The following is a 22,074-nucleotide window of genomic DNA, read 5'->3' as shown; positions in this document are numbered from 1 at the left end:
TGTGGATAAAACGCTCGTGGCGAAAGATTTAAAATAATTGAATTGTTTAAAGTTGTTTGAACTCTGCTTGTTGAGACAGGGCAATAGAAAAAACAAGGACATATTATGACGTTACACGGACATGACATAAAATATGTTTTAGTGTGTGCTAACGTATAGGCATGGAATGATCGAGAAACAAAAAGAAGAAGATGAGAAGTTCATTTGGGTGTGGTTGTGGCTTAGCGCCTTAACGATCCTGTATAATTGACTTAGCCCAACCGGCAGGTGTAGCAGGATCCCACTTTGCTCTCCGCTGACCATGAATATCACCTTCATCTTGACTTGTCTCCTCTGAGTCACTCCCACAGGTAAGCATTTGAATTCATCTTTATTTATGTCTATTTATGTCTTTCCTTATTTGTTTCTGTCTATAGTTCTAGCTGTACTCCAAGGAAATTCATTTTTTTGGAGCCAGGGATGGGTTAAATCCCCTTCAAATTGATGTGGAAGATTGGAATTGATTTTGAGATTTCAGTTTTCTTTCTAAATTGAAGGATTGGAACTCCTTTCTGAAAGCATTAGGTTAATATGGACTTTCTTGTTTTTTGGTATCTACTCAACATACTGTACTCATTTCAGCTATAGTTTTAACTTCTGTTTTAGTACTTTTGAAGCTTCTAATAGTCTCATGTACACCTTTTCTGTACTACACATTACAGCCGTTCTAAAGTTGTATTATCATGAAAGTATGCTAGTCCATATTTGAGTCATAGATCAAAGGAATAACCACAGGTTTTCAGCATGATGTTTTTAGTCGCCTATGTGTGTTAGCACAGTGATTTGTGGAGGCTGGTGGGAGGAGCTATAGGAGGACGGGCTCTTTGTAATGGCTGGAATGGAATTCATGGAACGGAGTCAAACGTATGGAAACCACATTTGACTCCGTTTCATTTATTCCATTCCAATAAAAAAGCATGAGCTGGCACACACCCAGAGAAAATGATTTAGTGTAGAGGTGCTGGCTAATGGTGAATAAGCTATAAAAAAATAAAAAACAAAGAGAGTCACACACTCCATATATATAACCTCCCAGTAATTTATTGAATAATTGTTATGGCAGAATATATTCAATATGCTGTGGGCTATTGTCTTTAAACAGTTTAGCTCAATTCAATATGATCAACCTAGCAATTACGACACAACCCTCACTATTGTCATTGGTTGCATGAATTGCACTGTTTGTCTACATAACCTGGCCCAAGCATTCATGACATTACCCTGAAGAAGGCAAATGAATTCTGAAACATTTTTTTACCCAATAAATTACTGGGAGGTTTTATATATATACAGTGGTGAGAACAAGTATGTGATACACTGCCGATTTTGCAGGTTTTCCTACTTACAAAGCATGTAGAGGTCTGTATTTAAAAAAATCATAGGTACACTTCAGTGAGAGACGGAATCTAAAAGAAAAATCCAGAAAATCACATTGTATGATTTTTAAGTAATTAATTTGCATTTCATTGCATGACATAAGTATTTGATCACCTACCAACCAGTAAGAATTCCAGCTCTCACAGACCTGTTAGTTTTTCTTTAAGAAGCCTGGATGTTGTTCAGGTGTGTGTGTGTGTGTGTGTGTGTGTGTGTGTGTGTGTGTGTGTGTGTGTGTGTGTGTGTGTGTGTGTGTGTGTGTGTGTGTGTGTGTGTGTGTGTGTGTGTGTGTGTGTGTGTGTGTGTGTGTGTGTGTGTGTGTGTGTGTGTGTGTGTGTGTGTGTGTGTGTGTGTGTGTGTGTGTGTGTGTGTGTGTGTGTGTGTGTGTGTGTGTGTGTGTAAACTCATTAGCTGACTGTAGCCTTTATCCTAGACCCGATGATTAGGAATGGGTATTTTATGCCTACTAGACAGAGATCACAGAGCACAGATTATGGTTATCATGTCTACGATAACTGTCATCCCGTCACATGCTGGATACACTACTGCAATTAGTTATTAGCCGGTTGTGCCCAGATACTTCTCTTGATGAAAAAATTAAATATTAAAGACATTGGACTCCACTCTGTGATTTGTTAGACTGGAATAACCTTATTAAATGACTTCATTCCTATTTTCATTTAGAGTTGCTTTTTAAGGGGTCAAGGGAAAAAGCCTGCTTTACAGAGAGAAGGACCCAGCCTCCCATCTTCTGGATATCGTACATTGTCAGGACGTACAAAAAAAACACACACATCACAGTCCGTGTTGATATACATTTGCCTTTTAAAAGACACAACGGGCTATTTCTTTCACCTGAAAACATAACATGGGGAACGCCAAGAGTAGCGCCGTCTCCAAGGAGATCCTGGAAGACCTGAAGCTCAGCACCAAGTTCACTGAGACGGAGATCACCCAGTGGTACGAGAGCTTCCAGAAGTCTTGTCCCTCTGGACGTATCACGCCCAAGGAGTTCGAGGTCATCTACAGCCGCTTCTTCCCCGAGAGCAACGCCCAGACGTACGCGCAGCACGTCTTCCGTTCCTTCGACACCAACGACGACGGCACTCTGGACTTCAAGGAGTACATAATTGCGCTGCACCTGACGTCCACGGGCAAGACCACCAGAAAGCTGGAGTGGGCCTTCTCCCTGTTCGACGTGGACAAGAACGGATACATCACCAAGTCGGAAGTGACCGAGATCTGCAGCGTAAGTAGTGGGGGAGGAGAAGCGGGGAGTGGATGGGTGGGTGGATAGACAGATCAATAGAGATGACATGCATGTTAGAAACGAATCCCGTTGACTGATGCTTGTCATCTAAATTCAAACCAGCCTTAATCTAGGCCTCTGTATTGGCATTGAGGGGGTTAAAGGTTTAAAGCCGTGTGAGGTTGATTCTGGTCATCAAGTGTCACATGGATGTGCTACTTGGTGATTGACAGAGATGGGGGAGGGGCTGTGGTTAGGGTCTCAGGCAGTATGGAGGAGGGATAAGCCTCAAGCTCTGTTTGATCTTCTAAGATGTAATACTTGACCCCTGATACTTCTACATACTTCTACCCACAAACCTTTTACCCAGAAATGGGCGAGGCTGACATCAATGTCGCTCAACCATAGGATAAAGCACTATAGTGACCTGGAGGCAGGGATACATTGTTTTGCCTCAGTGTTATTGTCCCTGCGGTGCAGATGAATTCAAGCACAGATACCACTCCACTACAACTTCTGACCGTATTCCCCGGGCCCTGAGGTTAAATTGAAAGGGTGAGGGAATTAGGGAAGGAGGGATAAATGTAGGTTAGGAGAGAATGGGGACTGAGATTATACAGCGTTTAAGATTTAAAGACACATCTCGCTGTGTCCTGGTGTAACAGAATTGCTTCCGTCCCTCTCCTCGTCCCATCCTGGGCTTGAACCAGTGACCCTCTGCACACATCGACAACAATCACCTTCGAAGCATCGTTACCTTATCATTCCACAAAAGCCGAAGTCCTTGCTGAGCAAAGGAAACAACTACTTCAAGGTCTCAGAGCGAGTGACGTCACCGATTGAAACGCTACTAGCGCGCACCGCTAACTAGCTAGCCATTTAACACCGGTTACACTAGGCTGCAGGTCAAGATGTACAGTATGTGACACTCACTGTGTGATTATCTCCCATGGCTGTCTGAAGGTAAATGTATGATTTGTACAAACATGCAAAGGAGGTTGAATACTAAAATTGTGAATAACGTTTTAGTCCAAATTTGTAAAAAAATTCAACCTATCAATGCTAAAGAATGACAGTGAGTGCCCCACCCTATAGCGATCATGATGAAGCATGCAATATGGCCAACCAATAACTGAACAGTCAGTGTTTTGCCATGTAAACATGACCAATGGCAAACACCATATACTGTATTTTGTTTGGGGTAGTAGTGGTTACTCAACAAAAAAATTAACGCAACATGCAACAATTTCATTGATTTTACTGAGTAACAGTTGATATGAGGAAATCAGTCAATTGAAATAAATTCATTAGGCCCTAATCTATGGATTTCTCATGACTTTGAATACAGATGTTCATCTGTTGGTCACAGATGCCTTAAAAAAAATGGGCCTCCCAATGGGCATTCAAATTGACATCTATAAAATGCAATTGTGTTTGTTTCAACACCATGCATACATGGAACGAACAATAATTTAATCTTATTCAACGTTCTGACTCCAAAGCGTGGAGCGCAGGCCACGAAGCATAGGCCGATTTCGATGCCCACTGGTGGACTTTCCTGCAGTCAGCATGCCAATTGCACGCCCTATCAAAAAATATGGCATTGTGTTGTGTGACAAAAATGCACATTTTAGAGTGGCCTTTTGTTGTCCACAGCACAAGGTGCACCTGTGCAATGATCATGCTGTTCAATAAACTACTTGATATTCCACACCTGTCAGGTGGATGGATTATCTTGGCAAAGGGGAAATGCTTACCAACAGGGATGTAAACACATTTGTGCACAGAATTTGAGAGAAATAAGCTTATTGTGCATGTGGAACATTTCTGGGATCTTTTATTTCAGCTCATGAAACATGGGAACAACATGGGACCATTTTGCGTTTATATTTTTGTTTGTGTATATATAGACAGAAAAAATCCTTCTAAACAAACTGAGTCTATGTGAACTGTAAATGAGAACAAGCTGCTGCTGATCTGTCAGTTCACACCAGTCCTTAGGCTCTAATCTTATTTAAGCTCCCTGTTTACAGTTGAAACACTAAAATGTGATTTAGTGTTTTTTGTACCACCGTTTTTCTCTCCAAAATGTTATTTTGATTTTCTTACAAGCCATGGGAACACAATGCGATTTAATCAAAACTAAGGTTCAGATAGGAAGAATATTTATAAATGGTGGATGCAAACATTTGAAATCCCTCAAAACCAATCTACTCAAGGATGTTCAGAGACTTGTCTCAAAGCCACTCCTGCATTGTCTTGGCCGTGTGCTTAGGGTTGTTTTCCTGTTTGAAGGTGAACCTTCATCCCATTCTGAGGTCCTGAGTGCTCTGGAGCAGGATTTCATTGAGGATCTCTCTGTACTTTGCTCCCTTCATCTTTGCTTCGATCCTGACTATTTCCTAGTCCCTGCTGCTGAAAAACATCCCCACAGCATGATGCTGCCACCACCATGTTTCACCGTAGTGATAGTGGCAGGTTTCCTCCAGATGAGAGGCTTGGCATTCAGGCCAAAGAGTTCAATCTTGGTTCCATCAGACCAGCGAATCTTGTTTCTCATAGTCTGAGAGTCTTTAGGTGCCTTTTGGCAAATTCCAAGTGGGCTTTCATGTGCCTTTTACTGAGGAGTGGCTTCTGTCTGGCCACTCTACTATAAAGGCCAGATTGGTGGAGTGCTGCAGAGATGGTTCTGGAAGGTTCTCCCATCTCCACAGAGGAACTCTAGAGCTGTGTCAGAGTGACCCTCGGGTTCTTGGTCACCTCCCTGACCAACGCCCTTCTCCCCCGATTGCTCAGTGTGGCCGGGCGGCCAGCTCTAGGAAGAGTCTTGGTGGTTCCAAACTTCTTCCATTTAAGAATGATGGAGGCCACTGTGTTCTTCGGGACCTTCAATGCTGCAGACATTTGTGCCTCAACACAACCCTGTCTCGGAACTCTACGGACAATTTGTTCGACCTCATGGCTTGGTTTCTGCTCTGACATGCACTGTCAACTGTGGGACCTTATATAGACAGGTGTGTGCCTTTCCAAATCATATCCAATCAATTGAATTTGGATTTGTGGAGTCGAGTTGTAGAAACATCTCAAGGATGATCAATGGAAACAGGATGCATCTGAGCTCAATTTCGAGTCTTATAGCAAAGGGTCTGAATACATATGTAAATAAGGTATTTCTGTTTTTTATTATGGGGTGTTGTGGGTAGATTACTGAGGAAATGGTTTTATTTCATCAATTTTAGAACTAGGCTGTAACATAACAAAATGTGGAAAAGTCAAACGGTCTGAATACTTTCCGAAGGCACTGTATATTCAAAGAACGCAAATACATTTGTATTTCTATGTGAATGGTACCTGAGTATTTCATACATTTACATCGTTCAGGAAAGTATGTGTTCAGTATGTGTTTTTGACTGCTTCGGAGCGATACATTTTCTTTATCCTTACATTACAGATTATCATTGGATCATTTTCGTAGTACAAACATCAATGTTCCACAGTAATCGCCGGTTTAAAATAATCAGCCCTGGAGTATGATTTTATGAGAAGATTAGAAAGAACTGGATTGGTGTGTTCTAAGGATATATTCTCACTGCAGTGATGTTTGTAGTTTATATAGGGTGAGAGAATATCCATGACATCCTTTCACAAACACTTCACCCCAACACGCCGCACGCCACATTCCCCACCCCTATTAGTTCCTAAAGTGAATGTGGATAAAAAATGGTTCCATAATAATAGTTATTTGTGTTGGACAACATGATTGAACTTGACATTTTGGCGTAGTCGGCAGGATTTGCTTTACATATTTGTCAGCGAATCTCCCGTGTTACAGAATAGCCGATGAAAGTGACATACTATAAAACTTCGATTAAACGTCGAATCTCAAATAGCCGTCTGTCCCTTTTTTAAATAGCCGGGCATCGAAAACACATTTCAGCAAATGAACACCTGCTTCAAATAAACACCAGGTTGAAATGAATTGTTTACGAGATTAGCATGGACACAGCTCCGATATTCCCATGGTCATTAAAAAAATGTGTACAAAATTCTGTCATTGTTGCTAGCCATTGTGCCACCAAAAAGAAAATGCAATATCACCGGTACCGTTCTCCATGGTGTTGAAGCGCGAAATGGTGCGTATGATAGGCAGTTTAGTCGTTGCAAGTCTGATCTGCGGCGGATTTGTTATTACAATGTTTATACGGGTCCTACTTGTCACAATAAACAGTGTGGTAGTCTTTTCAACAATTTATTGAGTATAAAGGAAATAAACACCTGGCTCAAATAGAAAGAAGCCTGTCTCTAATAAACACTGTATGTGTTCAGGGATTGAAGGTTTTTTATGTACCCAACAGGCTATTTTCAAGCTAATTCCCAAGGATGAACAAGCTGAGCTGCCCAATGACGAGAACACACCGGAGAAGAGGGCCAACAAACTCTGGACATTCTTTGAGAAAGAAGACAATGGTGAGGAGAAAAACGTCTTGTTTAATGTGATTTGACATTTGAACTGTAATATAAACCTGATGATGAGGATGATTCCTATCTGTTTCTTCCTCTTGCTCTCTCTCCCCACCTCAGAGCGAGTTGCAGAAGGAGAGTTCATCAAGGGTGTGATGGACAATGAGGATGCGCTTCGCCTCATTCAATATGAACCTGCCAACAAGTAACCCTCTGCTAATAAAGTCCTATGGTCATAGGACATGACCGTAAGAGTTGACCATAGGAGTTGACAAGACAGCACAAACAGATCTGGGATCAGGCTCCTACATTCCACATTCCCCACCCCTATCCTCAATTTACCCATCATAATGCAGAAAGTATTTCGTTTTAATCCCAGTCTAACTTCAATGTTTATCGGACTTCGGTTCAAATAGTATGTTTTCCTCCAAATACTTTAGCTGCGCGTGATTGTAAAAACATACAATGAACCCGCAACCCTGGCGTTGCAAGCACTATGCTCTACCAACTGAGCTACACGGGACATTACTTTTTACTACATACTGTATACTGGTATTGTTCTTACAATATACTGTATGCTGGTACTGTTTTTACTGTATACCGGTACTGTTTTTACGATATACTGTATACTGGTACTGTTTTTACTATATACTGGTATTGTTTTTACTATATACTGGTATTGTTTTTACTATATACTGTATATTTTTGGGACTTGATATTTAGCTTTGGAATGTTTTGAGAAAGGGTAAAGAGTATTAAGGCCTGGTAAGAGGGGTTTAGAAAATGAAAGCAAGCAATGAGTAATCTGTTGATAATACTTCATACCAGACGTGCTACTCATTAGCTAATCATTTGTTAAATATTTTGATATGTGTACCAATAAAGCAATAATAGCAAAGGTAGTGCAAACTTGGGATAATGTTTTAGGACCTTTTAGAGATTGTGTTTAAAATGTAACTTGGTCCCTGTTGACATAAAGACCTTGATCTTGATACCGACAGACACAATCTAATATAAAGGTCAAGGGCTAAATACTGTAGACTCACACAATGCCAACTACGATACAATTCTTTATGGCATTTACCTCATGAAATCTCCTCTTTTCGAAGTAAACATTTTAAAATACTTCACTCAGAGTTTGCCCCTGTTATTGAAGGTTAAGGATTGTGAGTTTCAATTAGTTTCTTTGTCTTAATATTATCCTCTGAAAATGATAGACACAAACGTTATCAAAGTGATAATGCTTGCACTGAAATTATTGCTGAACTATCAATCAGTCAATCATAAAGCCCTTCTTACATCAGCTGATGTTACAAAGTGCTGTACAGAAACCCAGCCTAAAACCCCAAACATCAAGCAATGCAGATGTAGAAGCACGGTGGCTAGGAAAAACTCCCTAGAATGGCCATAACCTAGGAAGAAACCTAGAGAGGAACCAGGCTATGAGGGGTGGCCAGTCCTCTTCTGGCTGTGCCGGGTGGAGACAGGTCTGGGACATGTAGCACGTCCGGTGAACAGGTAAGGGTTCCATAGCCGCAGGCAGAACAGTTAAAACTGGAGCAACAGCACGACCAGGTGGACTGGGGACAGCAAGGAGTCCTCAGGCCAGGTAGTCCTGAGGCATGGTCCTAGGGCCCAGATACTCTGAGAGAAAGAAAGAGAAAGAAAAAGAGGGAGACAATTAGAGAGAGCATACATAAATTCACACAGGACACAAGATAAGACAGGAAAAATACTCCAGATACAACAGACTGACACCCCCCGACACATAAACTATTGCAGCATAAATACTGGAGGCTGACATAGGAGGAGTCGGGAGACACTGTAACCCTGTCTGATGATAGCCCCAGACAGGGTCAAACAGGCAGGATATAACCCCCCCCCCCCCACACACACACACACACACACTTTGCCAAAGCACAACCCCCACACCACTAGAGGGATACTTCAACCACCAACTTACCATCCTGAGACAAGGCAGAGTATAGCCCACGAAGATCTCCCCCACGGCACAAACCCAAGGGGGGGGCACCAACCCAGACAGGAAGATCACTAGTGTTTACTCTGTCTTTTGAGAACGGTTCTAGCAGCATTTGAAGTCTCACTCATTTAATACACATACCTTTTATTTTGATAAGATACTGACTTTATGAATGAGTTGTCATAAACTTTAGATTCCATTACCTTCAAGTTTCATTAGATAACAATGGCCCTTTTAATAGTTCTTAGAAAGGTAGGTTGTGTAGCAAGACAACATCAAATATGTCTATCAGATGATTGTGTTCTTTGTTTTTGATTATTTGTGTGATTTGTGCTTCCCCCCTCTGTTTTTGTACACAATTTGTTTTGCTGTTTTGATTTAAAAGTAGTATTGTGAAATAAAGCATTCCACTTCAAGAAAATGTTTTTCTTTTAATGTTTGATACATTATTCATAGAAATGTCTATTTTCTGGTTGGAAATGTCAACATTACATTTAAAATCGATCCATACAAAATGTAAACTCTTGCCAAAGACATTCCACACAGTATTGTCACGATCTTATAGGCTACCATTTTGTTTTAATTTAAATGCTCTATCATTCACCACATACATCTGAATAATCCTACATGCTTAAAGAGATGGCTGTCGCATTCATCAATCCATCCTTCCTTAGGTCCAACCGCTTTCTTTCTTTCTTTCTTTCTTTCTCACAATTCAATTCAAGGGCTTTATTGTCATGGGGAAACATATGTTAACATTACCAAAGCAAGTGAAGTAGATAATAAACAAAAGTTCAAATGTCATATGTCTACAGTGTTGTAACGATGTGCAAATAGTTAAAGTACAAAAGGGGAAATAAAGCCTGTCTTCTCTTGAGAGCCAGGTCTGCCTACGTTGGCCTTTCTCAATAGCAAGGCTATGCTCATTGAGTCTGTACATAGTCAAAGTTTTCCTTAAGTTTGGGTCAGTCATGGAGGTCAGGTATTCTGCCACTGTGTACTCTCTGTTTAGGGCCAAATAGCATTCTAGCATGCTCTGTTTTGTAAATTCTTTCCAATGTGTCAAATAATTATATTTTTGCTTTCTCATGATTTGGTTGGGTTAATTGTGTTGCTGTCGTGGGGCTCTGTGGGGTCTATTTGTGTTTGTGAACAGAGTCAAATTTTATGTTTCATTTGATGGCATAGAAGGCCCTTCTTGCCTTGTCTCTCAGCTCGTTCACAGCTTTGTGGAAGTTACCTGTGGAGCTGACGTTTAGGCCGAGGTACGTATAGTTTTTTGTGTGCTCTAGGGCAACGGCGTCTAGATGGAATTTGTATTTGTGGTCCTGGCGACTGGACCTTTTTTTGGAACAGCATTATTTTTGTCTTACGGAGATTTACTGTCAGGGCCCAGGTCTGACAGAATCTGTGCAGTAGGTCTAGGTGCTGCTGTAGGCCCTCCTCTGTTAATGATAATGCAGAGGATCTTCCCAAGGTTGCTGTTGTTGCATATCCCACGGCAGTTATTGGGTTCAAATTTGTCTCCACTTTTGTGGATTAGGGTGATCAGTCCTTGGTTCCAAATATTGGGGAAGACGCCAGAGCTAAGGATGATGTTAAAGTATAGTCAATTGGAATTTGTTCTGTATATTCTTTCATTTCGTTTTCATACCATCAACACCACAGGCCTTTTTGAGTTGGAGGGTTTGTATTTTGTAGTTCATTGTAGTTCATTCAATGTAATTGGAGAATCCAGTGGGTTCTGGTAGTCTTTAATAGTTGATTCTAAGATTTGTATTTGATCATGTATATGTTTTTGCTGTTTGTTCTTTGCTATAGGGCCAAGATAACAATTTTAGATAACAATTTTCCCAGAAGTGGTTAGAGTCTATGGATTCTTCAATTACATTGAGCTGTTTTCTGACGCGCTGCTCCTTCTTTTCCGTAGAGTATTTCTTTATTGTTTTAGTGATTCACCATAGCGAAGGCATAGACTCTATCTCTCTATCTCTCTTGCACCTGTGACTGGGGAGATTATTGACATAATCTTCTGCATTTGAAAGCATCTGTCTTAACCTCCAAAGCTCCCTGTGTTTTTGAATGTAATCTTTGAATCACTCTTCATTTAACTACAAGATAAAATCCTCTATTTTTGGACATCAACTGGAGATATTGAGTCAGTTGTCCCAACAGACAATTCCCAGGATCTGTCCAGTTTATGTAGAAGAACTGACATGACATGAAAACTGACATGATTTTTATTTATTTTATTTGACCTTTATTTAACTAGGCAAGTCAGTTAAGAACCAATTCTAATTTTCAATGACGGCCTAGGAACAGTGGTTTAACTGCCTTGTTCAGGGGCAGAACGACAGATTGTGTACCTTTGTCAGCTCGGGGATTCAATCTTGCAACCTTTCGGTTACAAGTCCAACACTCTAACCACTAGGCTACGCTGCCGCCAATGATGAACAGTTACGATCAATATCAGGATAGTAATAACAGGGTTAACATAAAGACATAGAATAAAAGTGAGCTATATTGTACATGTTAAATGTGGCCAATGCCAGGCATTTCTTAGTGATTGTCTATATTGACCTCTACCCGGACAATACATTTCACTCCCTGTGTTTGGTTTTACAGAGCTTTAGCTACTCAGATTTAATGCATGGATGGAGGTACTGAAATAGTTATCACTGAAATGACTGAAATCAAGAACAGTCCATTTCACAGTTTAAAAAAAGAAAAAAGTTTCAGATGCCAGAACCTCTTTTTAACGCCTCCTCCTCCCTTCCCTCAGCACCTCTCACAGTCCTCTCTCTCCATCTCCTCCCTCTCTTCCCTGTCTAGGGCGTCCTCAATCTCGTCCATCTCCCTCTCGCAGTCCTCGCACCCCTCTGTCCCACAGCCACCAGCCATCACTACCAGCCCTCTGGGGTCTAGAACCCCCGGGCCCACCAGCGGCCCCCTTCCCCCACACATGGGGTCGTTCAACGCCCCCTGATGGCAGTGCTGGAGCAGGCTGCTGACTGAGTAGATGCCCCCGTCCGCCTGCAGCACCTCATCATAGGAGGGTGCCTGGATGGCCGCCCGGGCCTCCTCCAGACGAACACGGGCGCGGTGCTTCATCTCTATCAGCGTCTTGGTGTAGGAGTTGAGGGTGAAGACGGCCGCCGCCATGCAGCAGCTGAAGGAGATCCAGGCCAGACTGGAGGTAAAAGAGAGAAAGGATGGTAGGGCCGTAGTGGTCATTGGTTATAGATAGGCTGTAAATATGACCTAGGAAGTTTAAAAGATGCTAATATCGGATACATACAGTGAGGTCCGGAATTAATGGATCCCTTGATAAAGGGATCCATTATTTTGTACAAACACTATTATTTTATACTAATACAATTGAGCAGAGAAAAATATTTTGTTTAACAAGTAATGAAACAAATATATTGTTTTCAATACTCCAGCACCCTCCCCTTTTTCTAAAATGTTTTTTTTTTAGATTGGAGAAGACCCTTCCTACGTACAGAATATTTTCAGATCCTTGATATTGTCTGTACAGTACAATTGGACTTCCCTCTTCAATTCAAACCACACATTTTCAATGCAGTTCAAGTCCAGAAACTGAGATGGCCATTGCAAAATGTTGATTTTTTAGCCATTTCTTTGTGGATTTCGATGTGTGCTTGGGGTTATTGTCTTGCTGGAAGATCCACTTGCGGCCAAGATTCAGACTCCTGGCAGAGACAACCGGGTTTTTGGCTAAAATGTCTGGTACTTGGTAAAGTTCGTGATGCGCTTGACCTTAACAAGGGCCCCAGGACCAGTGGAAGCAAAATAGCCCCATAATATTAAAGATCCACCACCATATTTTACAGTGAGAATCAGGTATTTTCTGCATGCATTTTTTTTCGAGGGCCAAACTCACCATTGGTGTGTGTCACGCCCTGACCTGAATATTCTTTGTTTTCTTTACATATTTTGGTTAGGTCAGGGTGTGACGTGAGTGGTATGTGTGTTTTTGTCTCATCTAGGGTGTTTGTACTGTCTAGGGGTTTTGTTGATTTATCGGGTTGTTTCCATCTAGGTGTTTATGTAGGTCTATGGTTGCCTAGATTGGTTCTCAATTAGAGGCAGGTGTTTATCGTTGTCTCTGATTGGGAACCATATTTAGGCAGCCATCTTCCTTGGGTATTTTGTGGGTTATTGTCTATGTTATATGTTAGCACAGTGTTTATATAGCGGTCACGGTCGTCTTAATCGTTTTTTTGTTCTTCGTGTTCTTCATTAAATAAAGGAGAATGTATTCTAACCACGCTGCGCTTTGGTCTACTCCATACGACGATCGTGACAGTGTGCATGGCCAAAGAGCTCTATTTTAATGTCATCTGACCACAGCACCTACTGGAGTTTGCTAAATGCTATTGGCACTTAGATTGGAACCGGTGCTATGGTCAAATGACACGAAAATAAAGGTATTTGGCCACGCACACATCAAAATCCACAAAGAAAAGTTTCATTGACCACAAAATCATAATTTCGCAATGGCCATCTCGGTCTCCGGATTTAAAACCCATTGAAAACCTGCTGTTTGAATTGGTGAGGGTAGTGCATAAGTGTAGACAAAGGATATCAAGGATCGGGGAAGATTGTGTATGGAGGAATGGTCTAAGATCCCTCCCGATGTGTTCTCCAATCTCATAAAAACATTTTATAAAAACATCTCAGTGTCATTATCTTCAGTATCCTTAGTTTCAGTGTCATCTTTGCAAGGTGTAGGATGCTGGAGTATTGAAAACAGTGGATCCAATCATTTTGACTCCTATGTTTTTGAGATATTTTACTAGTTAAACAACATCTCTTTCTCTGAGAAATTGTGTTAGTATAAAATATAAATTATTTAAAAAATAAAAATAGCATAAAATATAGCTCAGTATTTGTATTTATTTCATACAGGCTTTTTTTGCTCCTCTTTATCAAGTGATCCAATCCTTCTGGACCCACTGTTTTCCATTGATTAGTGGTTAGAAAATGGAGACCGTGCCTAGACAAACAAACCAAACCATGGATTGCAGTCTCTCCATGTCCAAAGACTGCTTTCAGGGTTAAGGGAACAAATAAGCAATTTTGTCATTCGGGTGAACGATGCCTAAGGAGATACTTACGCAAATGACCAGCCGTAGTCCCAGGTTTGTGGTCTCCAATCTTTTGGCCCAATGCTCACAGTCAACTGGAACACTGTGGTGTACATCATATGAGCCACCATTCCCATCAGACCTAAGAGAGAAAAGGTATTTGCTGACAATCCCCGACTTTATTAGACTAACATCGAATAATCAATGCTTTACCTTTTGGGTATGTTTACAGAGTATTCATAGCCTTGGCATGTATCATTTTAGTGATAAGAGAAAGTCTCACCTGAAAGGACCGTGCATATAGCGGCAAATGCGTTGATCTTGAGAGCGTACATCTCCTTACGGGCACAGAGACACAGCACCTCCACCCACATGAGGAGAAAGCCCATGGCCAACAGGCCTATGTACGCAAACTCTGATACTACTGACAGCCACAGCACCCCTGTCAGAGAGAGAGCGAAAGAGAGAGAGAGAGAGAGAGAGAGAGAGAGAGAGAGAGAGAGAGAGAGAGAGAGAGAGAGAGAGAGAGAGAGAGAGAGAGAGAGAGAGAATTAAGATTGGACAGAGGTAGAGAGATAAAAAGTTGGCATTACAGTTCTTATTTGAAATTTAATGTTGGCGTATTAGCAGCACCTACAGTATATGCACTTTCAACGAGCACAAACCTTGCGTCTCTCCTGGAGTCAATTCAATGAAGCTTCGGCACCTCTCCTCTGTAGGACAAATAGAATGTGATTAGTTACAAATCCAATTTAAGTCAGTATATTCACATGTATCTTTTAGGGCCTTGTCAAGAGAATGGACGTACTGATTTAACAAGAGATCCCTTGAGTGGCTGTTCTGAGATCTTAAGACAGTGCTCCAATTGGCATGGGCTTTCGGGAAGGGGACACTCTCTGTCGTAAAATAAGCCACATTGAGAAGAGAGAGAGAAATCCACCAGATGTTTTCTATCTTAGGGTCAAGACCAAAGCTCTTAACTCTCCTCTCTCTCTGCAGTGATCTAGCAAATGATTCCTGAGGTGATATGGGAAGATATTCCTTTTAAGTTAGCCTTCACTGACACTTGACTTCACATGGCTGACATTAAAGACGATTGAGTTATTAACAAAGCACCCGCGCGTGATTATTTACTTCTACATAGCCTCGGCTGATGAGGGGCGGCAGGGTAGCCTAGTGGTTAGAGCGTTGGACTAGTAACATGAAGGTTGCTAGTCCAACGCCCCTGAACAGGCAGTTAACCCACTGTTCCTAGGCCGTCATTGAAATTAAGAATGGGTTCTTAACTGACTTGCCTAGTTAAATAAAGGTAAAATACATTTAAAAAATACAAAAATGAGCAACAATCCCAGATCAGTGGATGAGTGTGGTCTTAAAGCAACCAGACTTGCAGAGATTGATAGTGGAACAGCAAAACAGCCATATTCAAAGGCACAATGGCAATTGCTGATAGATATATCGACGTTATAGTGCATTCTAATCACTAGTGTCCGGTCATTATTAGGATTCCACAAGGCTCAGTCCTAGGTCCGACCCTAAGACTGGACTCGAATGAAGGTTCTGTAGATCAACAGCCTAAACCAAGAGCTATCTCGTGTTTTATTCACTGTTCCAATCAAGTTCTCTGTGTCAAACAATTACTGGCTAAGGCGAGGGATTCATTTACATTTACATTTGACATTTTAGTCATTTAGAAGAGGCTCTTATCCAGAGAGACTTACAATTAGTGCATGCATTCCTTATAGCAAGGTGAGACAACCACATATCACATATTGTATCACAGTCGTAACAAGTGCATTCATTGAGGAGATTGGATCTTACATAACAAGGACCAGGCATCATTAGGTTCTTGGGATGAAGCCTACTTAACCCCTCTTTCTATAAGTGTAAAGCATATTCAAACAACGGTCTGGATAAAGACCTCAATGTCTAGCCCAATGCTCACCCTCATTGTGTGCCTCGCAGGACAACCAGAAACCTGTGTGGAAGTAGCGCAGCATGTACTTGTCCTCGCCCGTCTCCCAGATGTAGTGCACCGCGTTGGCGAGGGCCTTTTTCCGATGCCTCGCCTGCTCTTCCTTTTCCTGGGGCGACAAGGTGACGTTGTTTGCCGGCTTCTTGGGGTCCAGAGTGGGACTCTCTGAGGACAACAGAGGGTAAGGGGATAGTTGGGACAGGAATATTTGCACAGTTTTAGGTGAGATATAGAGTACCTGTCGGAGAAGCTTTCCAGGTGACGCTGCTTCTTAAGAGAATGCCAAGAAAGTCAAATATAACACATATTTAGATGTGTTTAACACTTTATCGGTTACTACGTGATTCCATGTGTTATTTCATAGTTGTGAAAATGAAAAATGAAAAAAAAAACATTGAATGAGTAGGTATGTCCAATCTTTTGACTGGTACTGTATGTGTCTAGTCTACACGCCATATGAATGTTTTTCTACAATAAACTCCAGAAACACACATCTTCCAGCCATGTTCCTCAAAGGCATAGCAAGACCACCATTTAATATTCTGCAGGGACAGAGGTCAAAAGTGCTCCCTAGTGTCAATGGAATGAAGGGGCAACAATCTACATCAAAAATCCGTCAGAAATCACTGCTCTTGACGTAATCTCCCCTTATGTAGAAAAATTGCACATTTTCATGGCAATAGGCTTAGACAACGATGTAATCCAGGCAGTCAACAAAGTTTGAGATTACATAGATACATTGGACTATGTGGACCTTGTCAACAGACCTCTGGTTGCTTTCTGTTGACATACAGTAGATTGCTCAGAGAGCGATGGCGAAAAAAGGGATAGGTGGACTTTTATTTTTGCTAAGGGTTCCCCTGACAAATCTAAAAACTCATAATTGTCAGTTTCAGGATTCATGTTCAACGGGGGAGGTTCAACAGGGGTGAGTCCTCAAGTATAGAGTGAGGGAAACAAATCATTAGTCACTGGGCTCCAGATTCGTTCTGGCACAGGGCGAAGAGGTGAATTAGTTCCCCACCTGTGGTGTAGGGCTGGCTGTTGTTCTGCCCGCAGTTCTTCAACTTGACCGGGGAGAGGCAGAGGGGCTTGACAACCTTGTGGGTCCCCTCGCACCAGTACGAGGTGCAGAAGGCCAGGATGGACAGTGCCAGGGCCAGCGAGGTCAGGGAAAGGGAGAGCAGGGAGCGGTTGCATCGTGACATGCTCTCCAGCATGGTGGCTTATGGGAGTGGGGCGAGGGCCAATGCGAGAAGAAATGATGCCCCTCCTATAGAGAGACAGAGAGGTGGGAGACAGGCTGGAAAGAGAAGCGAGAGACGGGGAGAGACGGGGTGTCTCAAGAGGAGCTTGAGACGAAGGATGGTGAAACAGGGTGAGGGTGCTGGTTAGAGGACGGACGCAGGGATGACAGAGGACTGAGGAGAGACCAGCTAGAGTGAGGGCATTGACAATGCTGAGGAGGGAACTGTGGGGCGGGACTCAATGACACGGCAGAATGAGGGGAATGGAATGGAGAGATATAGAGTGGAGAAATGGGAGTGGGGAGGGGGATTGACAGAGGGATGGTTTTGGGGAGTGGGATTAGGAAACTGTGAGCAAATGATGGGATGGAGGGATGAGAGGAGAAGAGGAGATTAGGCAGAGGCAGGATAAAGGGAGGGAATGAAGAAGAAGAAAAGAAGAAGAAGAAATAGATAAAACACAGGATCAGGGGACAATGAAATTTAGAAGATTTACTTGCGGTTGAGCGAGACAGATGGATTGGATGCGGATGAGGGCTAGCTAGCCTCTAGCCTCTGTCATGCTCTACTCCAACGAGTCCTCTCGATATTCCTCCTCCCTTTACACGCTGATCCAGCTGTGGTCCCTCGATAACGACTTGTGATGATTAACGTGGTAAATCAAAGCAGTCTTTGAACTGAGGCAATCAGGCAGAGAGCTTTTCATCTTTAGATTTGGGAAGAAAAAATTGAATGAATACATTTTTCTTACATTTGACATTTTTCGTCTGAATGCTTACATCCCATGTTTCCAGTTTCATGACGTGGAATTGGCATGTGTTCGCTGTTATACAGTTGTGTCCTGGAAGAGAAATGCTTCAATTTCACCACGTTTTATACAACCTCCAATCCTTCTCTCCTGTCTCCTCTTTCTCAGGACATATTCTTGTTCTTCCCGAACCATCTCAACTTTCTTAGGAGGATTGTGATTCAATGTAAGGATTAGTCCAATCTCTCAATCTACCTCTCTATTAGCCTGTAATCCTCATTCATCTGTGTTAATCTCCCTGTACTAGGTGAATCTGGGTAATCCCACTTGATATCACGATCGTAAAGCAAGACAAATCATTTGGATTAGTACTGGGTGGAGTAATTCATGGACAACAATCTACAGCAAAATCCATCAGAAATCACTGTTCTTGATGTAGTCTCCCTCATGTAGAAACATTTCACATTACATGGCAATAGGCTGAGACAACGATGTAATCCATATAGTCAGCAAAGTTTGAGATTTACATACCTAAAATGGACTATGTGGACTATGACAACAGACCATGATCAACATCGTCATCATTGTCATCATCATATCATTGTCACAGCAATCGTTATCATCACCTTCATTATCGTCACAATCACAACAATCGTCATCGTTGTCATCATCATATCATGTCACGTGGATGAGGGCTAGCTAGCCTCTAGCCTCTGACAATGCTCTACTCCAACGAGTCCCCTCGATATTCCTACACCCTTTACACGCTGATCCAGCTGTGGTCCCTCGATAACGACTTGTGATGATTAATGAGCCAATCAAAGCAGTCTTTGAACTGAGGCAATCAGGCAGAGAGCTTTTCATCTTTAGATTTGGGAAGAAAAAAATTGAATGAATACATTTTTCTTACATTTGACATTTTTCGTCTGAATGCTTACATCCCATGTTTCCAGTTTCATGACGTGGAATTGGCATGTGTTCGCTGTTATACAGTTGTGTCCTGAAAGATAAACGCTTCAATTTCACCACGTTTTACACAACCCCCAATCCTTCTCTCCTGTCTCCTCTTTCTCAGGACATATTCTGTTCTTCCCGTGCATCTCGGCTTTCTTAGGAAGATTGTGATTTGATGTAATGATTAGTCCAATCTCTCAATCTACCTCTCTGTTGGCCCGTAATCTGTGTTAATCTCCCTGTAAATCTGGGTAATCCCATTTGACCTCACGATCGTAACGTCTGTCCAACCATCTATAGAGCAAGACAAATAATTTGGATTAGTATTGGGAGGAGTAATTAAGGGGCAACAAACTACAGCAGAATCTGTCAGGAATCACTGTTCACTGTAATCTCCTTTATGTAGAAACATTTCACATTACATGGCAATAGGTTTAGACAACGATGTAATCCATATAGTCAGAAAAGTTTGAGATTTACACACCTAAAATGGACTATGTGGACTATGACAACAGACCATGATCAACATCGTTGACGATCATCATCGTCGTCATCATCATCATCGCCACAGCAATCTTTGTCATTTCTCTTCATCGTCGCAATCTTTTGCATCATCACAATCACCCACAGAATCATCGTCCTACCATCGTCACCGTGGTCATCCTCATAGCAATCTGGATCTGGATAATCACAATCTTCGGCATCATCACAATCATCATTATCATCATCATCATAATATAGGGATGGTTTAATGTACTGGTCGGGATGCCTGTCTCATTTCCATGAATCTTTATTGGTCACCTCAGAGAATAGTAATCGAAAGATCCATCCATCTGTGTTGATATGGTCTTTATGTAGAATAGCAATCTGACAAAGATAGCAGAATCACAGATGTGATGCTTGTATGTTTTTTTTTTTTCATCTGGAAACATCTGCATCAGTCCATCTGCACACATTATCACTATACACTCTTAGGGGGGAAAAAGTGCTATCGAGAAGCTCAAATGCTTCTTCAGTTGTCCCCATAGGAGAACCCTTTGAAGAAGCCCTTTTGGTTCAATTGAGAACCCTTTCCACAAAGAACCCCAAACAAGTTTCTCCCTGGGTGACTCAGTTGGTAGAGCATGGCGCTTGCAATGCTAGGGTTGTGGGTTTGATTCCCACAGGGGACCAGTACAAAAAAAAGTATGAAAATGTATGCAGTCACTACTGTAAATCGCTCTCTATAAGAGCGTATGCTATATTACAAAAATGTAACCAAAAAGGGTTCTCCTATGAGGACAGCCCGAAGAACCTGCTTGGAATCCTTTTTTTCTAAGAGTGTATAGCTGTGTTGTTGCCAGATTGGTTTGTCAGTTGCAGCACAAAGTAATGACAGAGAGGATTCCTCGTGACACAGTAAGACCGGGAGTTTGTCAGACTGCTCCCTCGTGACACCCATATAAGGCATTTGGAAATTCATCCAGAAAAGTAATGCATTTCATTTATCCCATCGTGATACCAAAATATTCCAACATTTGGAATATCCTTCAAACTTGGTCAATTTACCCCCGAAATATCAAATTACAAGCCCTTCCATTTTCAAATTATTTAAATCTGTAAGCATTTCAACAATTTATTTTTTCAAACTGTCAATCAATCGGTCCTTTCGAAGAGTCTCATACATATAAACTCCAGATACTCTGACACTATTGCATTGCTTCGCTCGAAACTGTAAAAGATTTGGGGCAGTCCAGGGACTGCATACAATTTAACGGGTAAACCAAAGAAAATCTCCTATCCCCATTGTCCAACAATATGATTAAATATGACACAGCCGGCACACAATCACACACGCAGTACCACTTTTCCTTCCCATGTAATTCAAATGGTGCTACAGTACATATGAAGCTGTAGAAAACTAGCTCCCCAAGATAAAATCTACTTTCCACACTTCCTGTGGGCCACTTGTCGGCTATCATAGGTAGATAGGTTTCATTTATTGTAATACTTGTGCCTAGATATTATTTCCAATTGCCGTACCCATTGTATTTTCCCTATGTACTGCATAATAGCGGGCTTTCCATTGAGTCCTTGTCCACCCATTACGGTTGTACAATGCATGCATGAAAGTTACCGAACAGATGTTTGTGAATGAACGAATTAAAGAAAACAACTTACCATATAAGTCCTTCATAGACATCGACTCTCTACACTCCTTTGTCCTCTCTACCATATTCACTTTCTTCACCTTTTCTCCCTCACTCTCACGCTCGTCTTTCTTGGGTGAGTTTCTAACAGAAATACACCCAGATTTGACTTAATCCTCACGCGCCCATCTGTTACTTTCTCTCTCTTTGCTCCCTATAACTATCCATCCATCCATCCCTCACATACTCCCTCCCTCCCTCCCTCTCCGTCCCCTTCTTCCACTCCACTTTAGGCAAATCCATTATCATACTTAGCAGTTCACTACATAATGATTAACGTTATGGCTTTAGACGTGAACCCACTGTGTCACTTGTTGTACTGTACTGATGTGCTGTACTGCTCTGACCCCTCTGATTACATGAGATTTCACAGTCTGTTCCCCTCTGGGGAATCCCCATCGTGACCCGGATGATGAGTCAACACGCAAACTTTCCTTTGGGACATGCCCATATTCTGAATGAGGAGTAGAATTGGAGAATTTACAGTATGCACTCACCACTCAGCCCCTAATCAACTCTGATCCACCCAATGTCCCTTCAACCCAGCAATCTCCACTCCGTTTAGCTCACTCCCCATCAAACAGCAGTTCCGCAAATGATGTCCACCAATTAGTTTGAATCATCCCGATTTCGGAGAGAGGCTGGAAAAGTGAAGTGGGCGAATGAAAAATAATTTAATTTTGGTTTTAGTCTAGTGGCGCACGTGCATGTATGTGCAAACTAAAAATATATATTATTATTAT

General features: G+C 41.8%; 2 protein-coding genes across 6 annotated transcripts; one reads left to right on the top strand and one right to left on the bottom strand.

The window, feature by feature from the left end:
- Positions 1-283: 283 nt before the first annotated feature.
- LOC124013174 (visinin-like) lies at positions 284-8,514 on the top strand. Of its 2 annotated transcripts, XM_046327394.1 has the most exons (4): positions 284-350; positions 2,101-2,665; positions 7,021-7,132; positions 7,247-8,514. In XM_046327394.1, exons 2-4 carry the CDS (start codon positions 2,285-2,287, stop codon positions 7,333-7,335), a joined length of 582 nt encoding a protein of 193 aa, XP_046183350.1. In that variant the 5' UTR covers positions 284-350; positions 2,101-2,284; the 3' UTR covers positions 7,336-8,514. The 2 variants fall into 2 exon arrangements, with proteins under 2 accessions (XP_046183350.1, XP_046183351.1); XM_046327395.1 differs by lacking the exon at positions 284-350 and having other exon boundaries at positions 1,994-2,665.
- Positions 8,515-10,235: 1,721 nt separating this feature from the next.
- Positions 10,236-21,919, bottom strand: LOC124012023 (germ cell-specific gene 1-like protein). 4 transcript variants are annotated; one of them, XM_046325366.1, is made up of 8 exons: positions 21,829-21,919; positions 21,303-21,415; positions 17,218-17,788; positions 16,164-16,358; positions 14,884-14,931; positions 14,502-14,660; positions 14,249-14,360; positions 10,236-12,297 (listed from the first exon to the last, which is right to left on the bottom strand). In XM_046325366.1, exons 3-8 carry the CDS (start codon positions 17,411-17,413, stop codon positions 11,886-11,888), a joined length of 1,122 nt encoding a protein of 373 aa, XP_046181322.1. In that variant the 5' UTR covers positions 17,414-17,788; positions 21,303-21,415; positions 21,829-21,919; the 3' UTR covers positions 10,236-11,885. The 4 variants fall into 4 exon arrangements, with proteins under 4 accessions (XP_046181322.1, XP_046181321.1, XP_046181325.1 ...); XM_046325365.1 differs by lacking the exon at positions 21,829-21,919 and adding an exon at positions 17,937-18,146 and having other exon boundaries at positions 21,303-21,504; XM_046325369.1 differs by lacking the exon at positions 21,829-21,919 and adding an exon at positions 17,937-18,146 and having other exon boundaries at positions 17,218-17,466; positions 21,303-21,504.
- Positions 21,920-22,074: the final 155 nt, after the last annotated feature.

The sequence above is a fragment of the Oncorhynchus gorbuscha genome, linkage group LG24 (genome assembly GCF_021184085.1).
Source record: "Oncorhynchus gorbuscha isolate QuinsamMale2020 ecotype Even-year linkage group LG24, OgorEven_v1.0, whole genome shotgun sequence".
In the NCBI taxonomy this organism is placed as follows: domain Eukaryota; kingdom Metazoa; phylum Chordata; class Actinopteri; order Salmoniformes; family Salmonidae; genus Oncorhynchus; species Oncorhynchus gorbuscha.
The sequence above is the reverse complement of the archived record's forward strand: the minus strand, read 5'-3'. Positions and strand labels throughout refer to the sequence as shown.

Coding starts and splice junctions, on each gene's coding strand:
- LOC124013174 (XM_046327394.1), top strand. CDS start 2,285: ATGGGGAACGCCAAGAGTAGCGCCGTCTCCAAGGAGATCCTGGAAGAC. Junction 2,666..7,020: donor AAGTGACCGAGATCTGCAGC/GTAAGTAGTGGG, acceptor TGTACCCAACAG/GCTATTTTCAAGCTAATTCC. Junction 7,133..7,246: donor CTTTGAGAAAGAAGACAATG/GTGAGGAGAAAA, acceptor TCCCCACCTCAG/AGCGAGTTGCAGAAGGAGAG.
- LOC124012023 (XM_046325366.1), bottom strand. CDS start 17,413: ATGCTGGAGAGCATGTCACGATGCAACCGCTCCCTGCTCTCCCTTTCC. Junction 14,661..14,883: donor GACTCCAGGAGAGACGCAAG/GTTTGTGCTCGT, acceptor TCTCTCTGACAG/GGGTGCTGTGGCTGTCAGTA. Junction 14,361..14,501: donor TATATGCACGGTCCTTTCAG/GTGAGACTTTCT, acceptor TTTCTCTCTTAG/GTCTGATGGGAATGGTGGCT.